The 13133-nt window shown below is 41.2% G+C and overlaps 1 protein-coding gene across 1 annotated transcript in view; it reads right to left on the bottom strand.

The window, feature by feature from the left end:
* Positions 1-12859, bottom strand: part of galnt9 (polypeptide N-acetylgalactosaminyltransferase 9) — a 64775-nt gene extending 51916 nt beyond the window's left edge. The window contains exon 1 of the mRNA XM_048244021.1: positions 11810-12859. Coding sequence (XP_048099978.1) covers positions 11810-12053 — 244 coding nt within the window. The 5' untranslated portion in view covers positions 12054-12859. The remainder of the gene's footprint in view (positions 1-11809) is intronic.
* Between the last annotated feature and the right edge of the window lie 274 nt (positions 12860-13133).

The raw sequence follows: 13133 nt of genomic DNA, 5'->3' as shown, positions 1-13133 counted from the left end.
GTTGTGCTGAAGAGTTAGTTAATTACTGTAATGATTTTGCGTCCCTATTGCCTTATTGAACCAGCTGAGGTAGCAGTAAAATGTGATTTTAAAGCCTTTTCATAATGGGATTCTCATGCCTCAGTTGTCACCAGTGATATTACATTATTTGCAATTCTTTGTCACTTCTTCCATTGACCCACTCTCACTCTATTTTCTTTTTTATCCAACATGTCCTCATAGTGTTACTGAGAATCTCGTTAGATTGCTTCAGGTATCTGTCCACCACAGCCACAGGGACAATTTATGCTGATAGAGTAAAAGAATGCAGCACCATAACTCTCTCGCCCAAACATGCTTACTGCACAGAAATGGGATATATTCTGACATGGGACCAAAGTATAAAAGCAACCTCGACAAGACTTTCAAATGGGCAACTTTCATACATCTCCCTGACTTCATTCCAGCACAGTGGAGAACAAAGGCTCTCTGCCTCCTTGTGTGCCTCTACTCTGCAACAGAGAGTGACTGCTGGCGCTTCCAGGACACACTCCCACCACGCTGCCAGCTTCACAGCATCCCTGCTGAGTCTTTGGGGCTGAAACAGAGTGACAGCGAGCATCTTATACTCTTGAAAGAGCGTGGCCCTCTCCATTTCCATGGTTCCCAGCCTGAGGCAGCTAAACCACGGAACTACTTCTCACCCAGACATCTTCCGACTCTGCCGTCTAGCCCAGTGTGCGGTGCCCAGCTGAAATCTCACAAAGTTTTATAAGCCGATAAAAAATTATACAATTAATGCGTGCCACAAAACTATAGTGTGAATGTCGATATGCAAGACCTATCTGCAGCATTAAGTTATTTGATGCTTTAAGCTGAGAGAAGGGATCTCACGGAACAAATAATCTGCAGCCAAGCCTCATCTGTCCTCCTGTTCCGTTGCCTATCCAGATGGGCTGTGAGTGAAATTAAACAACGCACATTGACATAAAGCAATGAGCTCAGGATCAACACTGGCTCTGGCTAGAGAAAAGCCACAGATCTTAAGCCTATTCTTTTTTCCTTTTTTGGGGATAGAGGGGGTTGTTGCACAAGCTTCACGGTTGCGAACTGTCACCTGCTCCCTCGATGAGAGATTACAGAGGGCATCTGGCCAGCCTCACCGACACACGGAATGTTAAATCTACTTTCCATAACAAAACCAATCTGGAAAAAAAAAAAAAAACACACACACACACACACACCGGTCACTGAAACATTTAGGATGGTCTCCTCCTTCCATGTGAGGCTTGGCTGTGTGTGCACGCTCTCTCCACTGCTCCCATTTCTTGCAGTACCCTTTATTCCCTCCTCCCCGACACTTTGGCTTGGTTTAACGACGGGGAAGAAAATCCATTACTGGAAGAGCAGAGGCATACACACTAAACTCAGCGAGGTTTCTGTCAGCTGCTGAGCAGAGCAGCATATTAACGTAGTCCAGCCCCCCAAACCCGCCCAATACCACAGGGCTTCATGGGCTCTGACCTCACCCAACTCGCATCCTTGCTCCGCAGTCTATACTGCAGCAGTCCGCAGCAGGCCAACTTTGGGCCCTGGGAGTGAGAGGAGTTGCCAGCGGAGCAGTTTGCCATGTTGGAAAGGAATGCCTAGTTCTTGCTGTGTTTTTTAAAGGGTTGCTTGCTAATAAACACCCTGCTGGGGAGAAAGCTGCTTTGATAACTCCTCCGAGGATTGTTTCTGGCTGGCACGTTGTTTTTTTTTTTTTTTTTTTGTGCTGATTCACCTTCTCGTGAAAAACACTTGTGATCATTAGCAGTGATGGCTATGAAAAGTGAATATGAGGGGAAATCAGAAAAGCAGTAGAGGGTGTTAGCTGCAAAAATAAGATGTGCAAGCATGTTTTAAGATCATAATGCTTAGAAGCTGCTGCTGACGTCCTTAATAGACTTGACTTCTGCCATGGCCTGTTTGCCAGTAGTTTAAAGTCTCTTAACTCATGACCATATGATGTAGAGGGCTTCTATTGTACACATTGGATCTTCTTGGAACAGACCATAGTATGGGACCTGGATATGTCAGATCATGGATGATCATTCTATTTTCCCGCTGACAGTTAATATAAATGATATCTCATCAACTCTAGGAACCAACAGCGAGAGTAAAACATACAGCATTTGGGAAAGCTTTTAGCAACTGTATTGACTGGATGTCTAGGGCTGTCTCATTTTCCTAGTGTTGGGAGTATTGATCAGCATTAAATATCATAGCGACCATATTATTATTTCATACATGTATACAGTATTCATTAAAAAAAAAAAAAACGTATGGATAGATGTTAGATGGAATCATGCAGGTCTAGAAGGCCCTGCTACATTTGCATAATGTCAGCTGAAATTTAAGTGGTGTTATAAACAAGATATATGCCATCATATCTTGGCACACTGCACACAGGATTATGTTATAAACAATGTTACTATCGTGCATAGCTAAATAACCTTAATGCTGTTTTTCCAAAGGAAGGAAAACACACAGGCACTGGTAGGTGTCAGAGATGCATTTGTGGAACAATGAATTTAAAAGTGCCAGTGCAGCCCCATAGCTGGAACTTGTGTTCAGTGCAAAATTAGGCCATGGCCATGTGAAAAACAAAAGAGTCACTACAACAATAGACTCTTGTGTATCGGTCCACATGGATGTAGCGTGGTGTTGCTTGTATGGGTATCACTATAGTCCTTCTCCAAGTGACCAAAGACATGGCAAATAGTACAACTATAATTGTTTTTACGTGGCTACAGTTAAGTGTTGAAAAAGCGACACATCACCGAATCTTGGAACTTTGCGGGGTGCTGGTCACAGAGCTGTATATACAGTATATACAGTATATATATATATATATATATGTATGCATATATATTCTACTTAATTACTTATATGTGGCTACATACCACATTGACAATGGACAGGGATGCAACAAAACACACAACTGACAAGATCAGTAGCATCTTAAATCAGAACCATGGACAGCGGTTAACAGCATGGCAGTAAGAGTGCAGACTCATTTAGCATGTCTCAGAAACTTGGACACACTGAACACTGGTAAGGAGCCATGTTACAGCCCTGTAGGCAACACCATCACTGCATAACTGAAAGGGAGCATCATCAAGTGGGAATTTCACCAGCAGCCATTGACAGGGGAATTGAAGCTGGCATGAGGGATGTGGCATATCGCACCATCCATGATACTGGTAGAATCAGTGGTAGAACTGATACAGTCGATTACATGTTTACGAATCTGCAACAAAAATTGCTGACTAGAGTCAGGATTAAGTGTTACTTTTTACTTTTTCAAATCAAGGTTGTACACTGATGTAACTTGAGAGCAGGAAGATAGTGGTGAATTATACTATTTTCATATAGTATAAATGTAATGAAAATAGTAAAAAAGTATAGTAAAAAATATTAACAGTTTGTATTACAACTTTGTATTACAGTTTTAAGTCTATATTTCCTATCCCTATCATTCCTGTGGGTACTGTGACACTAGAGCAACGAGATGACCGCAGTGGACATGGATAGTGGACACATTCCATGTAGCAATTACACTATGACAGACTATAGTCCCTGCAGTGTGCAGCAGCACTGCGCTCACATACCATGAAGCCTCAGCGCTCATTCCACCACTGTTCCACCAAGTTGTTCAGATATGGTAGATTTGAGGTGCCATCGTACAGGCACTCACACGATCTTCACATAGTGTGAGGAAACAACCTCCCAGTGGTGCCACTCAAAGAACTGCAGCCGTCCTCACCAAAAAGCTGTTGTTTGAAGCTCAGTGGTGATACTTGCTTCTCAAAGTGATAATGGCTGCCATGAGAAACCGGCCAGGTGTAAGAATACAGGGAAAGCTTGTTATAACTTTACACCCTTGTACACTTACAGCTGTACTGGTCTGGAGGCAATTTATGTATTAAACATAGGGAATCATAAATGCAGAAATAATAGCTCACCATTGCTGTTATGGCATCTAGTATAGAGACAATCAATGGATGACTTACAGAACACAAATAATGCGTCTTATTCATCCCAGTCTATTTAAAATGCTCTACACTCACCAGCCATGAGAGACATTTTAGGAGGTGCGAAAACTCCTCTTGTATAAATTGTAAAATGCAGTGCTGAGACAAAGCTCTGTAAATCACATGTGAGCTGCCGAAGGTCCCACAGCATGGGAGCCAACCAACCAGAAATGGCAAAGCATCGATTCTGTTGTGCTGCAAAGATTTTAAGCCATATGGAAATACACCGCATGTTTGGAGGCTGACTTTGACAAATGGCTAATTGCACTACTTGTTTGTTGTCTGAATATAGATGTCAATTTATCATTTTTTTTTTGTTCAACATAGCATCAACACCTGCATCCTTCAGGGCGAATAGAGGTTTTTGTGTGGTGTCGAATTATAATTAACTGATTCAAAAGGTGTAGCTTTAATCCAATACAGAGCATACTGTAGGTTCGCGAAGCCAGCTACATCTGACGTTTTGTGCATGTGAACACAGAATAAAACAGAGCTCCTATGTCCTTCTTACTACATTAGGCAATACATATGTACCTTGGTCTTCAGTCTATTTCCCTTCTAATGACCTCTGACATTGCTGAACAGCCGCTTAGTCTGCCCAGTCTCTCTAGGCATACTGTACATGTCCTTATAAGTAAGCTCCTGGACCCCAAGCATGTGTATGTTTCAGCTATAATTACCCCTGCTGTTTCACCACATGGACCTCAGACAGTTTTCCCAATGTACAGAATATCTTTTCATACAAACTAAAGAATATCTTTTCATAAACCACAACATTTGTATGGTCTAGTTTCTTCCCAATAAAAGTGCCTCTAATCGAGGTGCAACATGGCCCAGAAAGAGAGAGACTTCTTTGAAAACAGTCTTGGTTGTAAGAAGGTCATAAAATAATCAGTAATTCTCAAATGATTATGTTCTAATGTGCCATGGGCTGTGGGTCATGGGTCGAGGCACCCTATGACTTCGGGTGTGTGGGCAGTACTAACCACTTCTGTCATTTTCCTTCACAATAGCGCATCACCACTGGCACCAATAGTTGAAAGACCTCTACTGCACTGAGGTCATCATGAAATTTTTATGTGTATGTCTGCTTTTCTTTCTGGCAGAAGCAGACATGCACAGTTCCCCCATCCCCCACCCCACAACATCACAAGGTCAAAAGGTCATGGAGGCTGGTATGGCTGTTCACGCCAGGACGGGCCAGCCATAAATCTATCCCATCAGTTAAGTGGTCTGAGGATAAAAACTATGAAAAAATAATAATTGACCTTCATTTCAACCACAGTCTCTGTATGTGTCACAAATGAACACTCCAGCAATCTTTCATCCATGGGAAACCATGCTAATATCAGTCACCTTCCAAATGACTTTGAGTCAAAAACAAAAGGAACATAAATATCCCAGAATCAAAGCGTCTGGTTTGGATGACTGAATATGTTACACATTTGCTGTCTTGTTTGTTTACCCACTATTTTAAACTGCTGTCCAAGCGGCAGTCAGAGAGGCACAAAATCATAACACATTCTAACACCTGTAAATGCATGGCTCATTGACATAATAAATGGGAGTTTTATTAATGCCGTACACGTAAACACACATATTCTGCATATTTTATTCTACCTCGACAAGACTGTACTCAGCAGAGCAGTAAGAATTACAGTGTCATTTTATCCCTGCACTTTTCATCTAATGTTGTATGCTGGTGATTAACGGGTGGGGCCTTTGTTCACTTTGTAAGATGCTACTCGTCATTATAGAAAAGCCATGCCTTTTAGCCAAATAAAAATTGTAAAACGAGACTTCTCTAATTCTTTTAGCCAGAGAAAATTAATAAAATGAGACAGCTCTGGACATCCAGCCACTACGGTTTGCTAAAAGCTTTCACTATTATGGGGAGCACACGTATGTGATTTCAGAGATCATTATGTTAGATCCCATTCATCATCCAGTCCCATCAACAAGTAATGTCTGATTGGGTTTCTAGCAAATGCATTCAGAGGGGCACATTTGGAGAGGAGGGGGAAACTAGCCTGGGTGTTCCCATGCTGCCTTGCGCGCGATTTGATTCACGCTGCTAAGGCAGCCTGGAGACCATGGAGCAAATTTTCGCCTGAGATAGGGAACCAATCACAGAACAGGGGGGAAAGCAAGACGATGATGAGCTATGCACAGACGCATTTGATAGACATCTGTGGCACCCAATAAACGGATCTGGGCATTTTTTTCAAATACGAGAAAATGAACGTTTGGTTCCCAGACCCCGTCTGATTGAGAAGTGGTGGCGCTAGCCAGGCTACAATTCCAGGTCATCATGGCATGTTGTTTCGATATCAAAAGAACCCAACTACCTTAAAATCATGTTATGAAATGTAGCCTACATTTAAAAACACATGGTTTATAAAAAGGCCTATTTGTAAAAAAGTGGGGCTATAGGCCTCAGCTATCTGTTTTTGCAAATTACCTCTGTTTTTTTGTTTTCACATCAAAGTGGTGGCGCTAGCCAGGATAGGGGGAACCAGCAGTGACTCTGCTTCTTCAAACCAAAAATAAATAAATAGTGCTGAGAGTTGACAAGGTGACGCATGCCTACTTGCAATGTCACTGTATCTTAGCGCCCCTTCACGTCAACTTTGGACCCGGGCTGCCAGACAGAGCCAGCGGGCAGTGGAACATCCCCACTCAGTGATGGAGCGGGGTGTACCAGACAGACCCCTCATTATTTTGATAGGCTGCTCTGATACATGTCCTTGAAAGAGGCCACATAAACATGTGCGCATGATGGCCAGTGAGCTTGTTTGTGCTGACAGCACTGTGTTTCCACACAAGCAGAATACAAACCAAATTAGACATTAAGGGATAATTGTGACAACCTCAAAGCAGGCAGGAAAGCAGGCTACGTATGCTGTACGGGCGATGCGGTTACAGTGCTCATTGGCTGGTGTTGATCCACTGAATCATTACATGACTTGATCTATATATTACTCAGCTCAAGGAAAACATCAGTAAAACAGAAATGAGCGATTTTGATTAGGCTTGTTCCAAAGGCAAAAGGGTCAACAGACATTTTGCTGAATAAAACATCCAAATAAAGTGATCATGAGTTCGAGTCTGACTTCTGCTGACCCACAAACAAAAAGAGCCATAAAAAGAAAAAAAAAATGGCTACTTAAGCCCTTGACATTAGACAGATTACAAACACAAACTGAACAACTCGTGCTGGAGGTCCTTGAGCAGAGTGCCAGCTTAAAGTGAACAAATCCCCCATCTTCTGAATAGTCCACAGTCCATCCTTAGCCATGAAATAGTGACAGAACGCTGAGCGAGGAGACATTTGATGTAGCTGTGCCAGCTGAAGCACACCATGGGAAATGAAAGTACTATTGCCTCAGTGTAACATCTGGTCTTCCATGCTAAATCTTACAGTCACATTATGAAAGTCAGAGACTGAATAAGCGAAGGACAGATGTCTGTGGACATATTTACCAATGGAGAGTCATGGTTTTGTGTTCACATGGACAAAGGGCCAGACCACTCAATTAGGTAGGCCACATCCAAAATGGCATTGAATATGAATATATTACATGAATGCATTCCTATTGGCTGGCAAGCTGCAATATTTCATCAACACTGGAATCTTTGAATACTGGGAATACAATTATTTCAGCTCTCTTGAATCAGTAATACAAGTATACCCCAATGTAATCTAGTCAACGTATTGCTGTAATAGCTTGTAGTGTCTTCATAGGAACTGGATGTGCATGAATTTACAGCAAGTCATTTATCAGAAAGAAATGCTGGCATCATGTGAAAGACAATGAAAATGTGGATAATAGCACTTAGCATTATTAACTCCAAGCCATCATGCTCAACATAGACAAACGTGGTGCAGTAAGGACATCTCTGCGAATGCAGATGGATTTTTACTTAAGATTGTTGTTCTTTAGCTAGACAAAAGACCAGGCTGTTTCAATGTGGAGGAGGCGACAGTGGTGGTGGATGTAATTTAATGGTGGCCGTTGAGGACCGATGGAGTCATCTTCACGGCATGACGTCTGACCATGTTCCTCCCAGAAAAGATTAACACTTTTTTTCAATACATGCTCACATAACACAAAATGATCCGTGCTACTCTCTGACCCCCATGCTCTTTTGCTCTTGGCAAAAGTGGCATCTATTGTCTACATGAATAGCTCTTATGTCAACCTAATCAACTTTTTATCATTTATAACTGTACGGTAGACAAGAATATGGGCACAGGGGAAATCTGAGCAGAACACATTTTTTTGTGTTGCCTATGGAAACAAGCCCTGCGCCATACCATTTTAACTGATAGGTACTTTCCAGTTCCAATAAAATATGATTTGGGGTATCCATCTAAAATGGCTTGGCCTGATCTAGTCAAAATAAACGATAAACTTATTTGTCAGTCCAAATATTGTACACTCTAATTAGAGGCAATGAGTTTGATATAAGAGACCAGAGGGTATAAAAGGCAGATTTAGACCAGAGCAGTACATGTCTTATCATGAATCTAATATCATGGTCAGAAATTGGTTGTTCTATATCAACAACTATGTAAAATATGATATAGCTGAAATCACTGGACAGGAAAAATGGAAAAAAGATTATATCTCTACTATATACCAGTGTCCCTCCCTGAACAACTAATTGACCACCAAACTATCGTGTTAGTTCATAAGTGGCCTACTATTAGTCTACTATATTCAACTGAAAATTGTATATGAAGGAATCTTGACTTAGAGCATAATCTTGAAGTGTTGTTTAAAAAATTGGTCTCTCGCCCAATATTTCCGTGTAACCAGTTTACACAGCAACCTGTGAAAAGCACATAAATTACCTACTGTAGGAGGAAATGCATTATGTACCAGCTTTCAAATTGTGTCTTATTTGGGACTTTGTAGCTTTTAACTGAAATACACTCCATTTTTGTAAATGATTTAAAGGCAAAATAAATATATGCATGTCTAAGCTGATGGGGCTTCGTTATAAATATTCATGATGCGATGTGGTAGGGCGATCTATTTTTCAAATGCAGAAGAGATACAAATCCTTGTGGATGTTTTAAACGCTAAAATGTGACATGTTCATAAATCATGAATCTCAGGGAAATAACTATAAAAAACCTGGGATTTATTTTGCTAGTTTCTTCTATGTATCATGTCATGTTTTGAGTTGACTAGCACCAACCGTGATTTAACAGAGTACATTTGTCATAATTTTCCCCAAAATATGTTGTGATTGTTACTGTTTGGTATGTTGAGATAAACTGGTTTCTGAATGCACCCATCACAGGTGACCATAAAACACTTCATAAAGATGAATGGAAGTAGTTTGTCAAGATGGCGTCCATGAGATGAGGTCACTTTCACCTGTTGGTACCGATAAAAGCTTAGAAATGTGCTAACATCTTTTGGTGATAAAGTCGTTGATGAGCTGTGAAGGCTTTTAGACTTTATTTTCTATGAATATTCCATCCCTGACCACAGAACTACATACAGCAACAGGGAACAAGAGGTGTGCTTATGTGCCCTTCACATGAAAAATAAATCTGACCTTGAATTACATTGGTACAGTGTACTGTATGCATCACATTAGTTAATTCTACCAATGTGTCATGTTACTAGTGTTCTTACCTAAGCCTCACTGACAGACTGTGCAACTTGGCCTATGGCACACAATTGTGTTCAGTACAGAAATGTCCTGTGCCTCATGTTATGTAACGTTCAAGTGCAAATCAAAGTCTTGCAAGCACTTTATGTCAGAGGCCCCTCAGTCCAAAACTCTATACTTTGCCTCTTAGAACATAATCTAGCTAAAGTTTGGCTGATTGAGACAACTTTTGTGGGCAGAGTAAAAATAGAGAGTCTAGTGCTGAACTGTAAATATCCCCGAGCACAGTTCTGCTGATGCAGGAAGGAAAAAGAGATGATGTGCATCTTTTGTGAGAACTTTCCTGATCTTTTCGTCATTTTTGAAGTTTTGAAACGTCTGTGTACGTACACAGCATACCTGAAGTTTCCGCTATTGACTCTCCTGTGCGCAACTGTCAACACAGTGATTTTAAAACGGCTTCCAGAACAACACTTTTAAGTGGCCATTTACTGTTCAGAAATGATAAGTGGTCTCACAATACCCCTGCTACTGATGTATTGAACTGTTACCATCTCTTAGATACATTTTGCATTAATTAACAAGTTCCAACAAATTCCCCCAAAAAGTATACACTTACAGTATTTGAGACCATGCTACACAGTCTGTCATGATAAAATATTAGATGTTAGATGATGATTGATTGCATTACATGTCACATGCCACAAGAAAACCTGTACATTTTCACAGCAAATATCAAATGTTGTCGTTTGTTGTTGTTGTTGTTGTTTACCTTAAGGACAATATAAGTCAAAGATCCCTCCACTAAAGGGCTCTTTGTAAATTTCTTCTATTTCTTCTTCTATTTTAGGGCTATCAGCTTCAGTCGTTTACAGCTCCAAAGAGCCCCCTCTATGAAAAGAACACACTTTACTTAACTTAACCACTTTACTTAAACTTGACAGACAATTTCAGCTGCTATACTACGCAATGCTATTAACATATTGTGCACCATTCAACAGTAAATAAATGTTGTATGTTTACAAATAGCTGTGTGTGTGTGTGGGGAATAAGCAAAGTACTGGCTGGTGACAGCTAAATTAATTCTCTAAACTTTAGTCCTTCAGGGGAAAATGTGCAGAGGCGCTCCCAAAGCTTGAAAGCTCTCAGGGTGAGTGGATGCATTAGAGAGGTTTTTTTTTGTGAGGCAGTGCCTCCTGGCTCTCTTCCAAACGAAAGGGATAATTCAAACTGACAGAGTGACCTCCTTCATATACAAATGATGCCGGTCCTGCAGAATAATAATAAGATCAAATAAAAACACTGAAGAGAGCGTGCTCTCGCCAGCCCTCCAGCAACCTGCCCTTGACCACTCGGAGATGACAAGAGAGCCAGCGATCAGGAGCCGAGTGCCCGACTGCCCGTCAAGTCAGATCCCTGAATAATTTCACTTAGGTTCCTGGAGCATCGACAACATTGACATAAAAATAACATTATATTGATATAACCTTAACTGCCCTAACAGGCCAACATCTGGACCTCTTAAAATACCACTGCTTGAACTTTGCAGTGTTGCTTGTTAAAAACACTGACACTTACCATTTTGATGGTGTTGGGGGAAATTAATATTTGATAGAGTCTATCTCATACTTTTACATTGCAAAGTGATTTTGCAAGGACTACATGGATTGTAGTTATGAACTAAGTAATACATGTCAGAATGAATGCGTGGAAGTGATCTGTCAATGCATCTGCAAAGAATCTGCAACTGACACTAATAAAAATACAGTTGCTATCCCTCAGGGAAAATGTAGTAAATGACATAATGATAAGCATCTTCTGTGATGTGTTGTATCTGATGCCTTAACCTTTAAAGGGCAGTGCTACACATTCAGACTGTTTATGAATTGACTTGTCTGATTACGTTATGCATAAACACACTCAGAAGAACAGCTCACAATGAAGCAAAAAAAAAAAAAATAAAAATACATGATGCTACAAAGTCCAAAATGTGCAACTGAAATGCGCTTAGATGGCACCTACTGGACATATTCCTAAAAACACATTTTCATTCCCTACCCAGCTGTCACGTGTATACAAAACACGTTTGTGGTCAGATATTTACAAAATTTAACGATTCTTACCATTTAATTGATTGTACACCACGTCTTCAAGTCTCTCGAGTCTTTGTATGATAGACTGCCTGTCCACCAAGTTCGTAACAACTTTGCCATTCCTGGTCCTTAGCCTTTGCTCCGAAATTCGCCCGACTTGGACAAGCTCTTCGGATCGGTCTTGGATCCTGCAGTAGACCGAGAACAATATGATACCAACAAACACCAGAATGTTAACCGTCAGCAAAGTTTTGATTTTGCGTGCCACAGCCATATGAGCCCCCGATAGCAGCCAGGCTGACGCAGTCAAATCAAACAATTATCCATTCAGAGAAACAGCTGTCCTGTGAATACAAAAAACAAAGGTCTGGGGTGATATCACTTCTCGGATCCCGAAACGACGTGAGCTATCCTTTCAGCACCACACTTTTGGGATGGTCGGAGGCTGGGGTTGTGTTGACATTAAGGCGCCGAATTTTTCATATGCAGCGAAGGTCTCCTCTGTTGTCCAATGTTGTAGTATTGATAATAGCATATAGTACATACATCGGACTTTATGCTAGATGTTTTTGAAAAACCTCATGATCGCATTTATAGCTCTGACTCCTTTCTAATCGGAGAGAGCTACAGTCGGTCAAAATACACAAATGCCCCGCGATGTTGCACCTCAGCCCGAAATCCTCGCAGATCCTCCAAATTTAGGGCAGAGATGGTCTCTCCGTATTTTACACACATCAGCTCGATTGCAAACACTCGTTGTCAGACCATTCTAAGCTGATACAGTCTACTTGCAGAGCATCCCTTGTGCAGCTGTGACATTCCTCCCTCAAAGGCGTTTGGTCGTACTGAACAAGCTTCACATATGCATCGAAATGTGGCTCAAACGTGTCGATAGCCCAGAATGGACCTGGACATTGTCGAGCATCACGCCGTATGGCCGGTCTCGAACGTTGGACAAAAGTGGACTGGAAAACAAACACACGAATATTCAGTCAGATGGTAGCCGTATCCGCGGCGCTTTGTGCATGGTGAACAAGAAAACCTTCCTCTTTGGCTAGCTCACATGCTTTTCCTCATCCCACCCCCTCTCTCTCTCTCTCTCTCTCTTTCTCGCTCGCTCTTTCTCTCTCTGTCTGTGTGCTCTGACGTTGTGAGGTAGGCTACATTCATAAATATTCAATGACTGTTTTGTGGATAAGAGGGAAGAACATAAGGGGTTATTTTTTGCAACATATTGCTTAAGTTGCACTGATGGGGAAATGAAGTCAGTGATATTTGGATATGTGCATAATGTATGTGTTATAAAACGATTAAGGTCAGTGGGTTAAATTGACATTTGTGGGCTTGTATAACT

This window comes from Alosa alosa, chromosome 5, assembly GCF_017589495.1.
Source record: "Alosa alosa isolate M-15738 ecotype Scorff River chromosome 5, AALO_Geno_1.1, whole genome shotgun sequence".
Taxonomy (NCBI): Eukaryota; Metazoa; Chordata; class Actinopteri; order Clupeiformes; family Clupeidae; genus Alosa; species Alosa alosa.
This window is presented reverse-complemented; position numbering and strand designations above follow the sequence as displayed.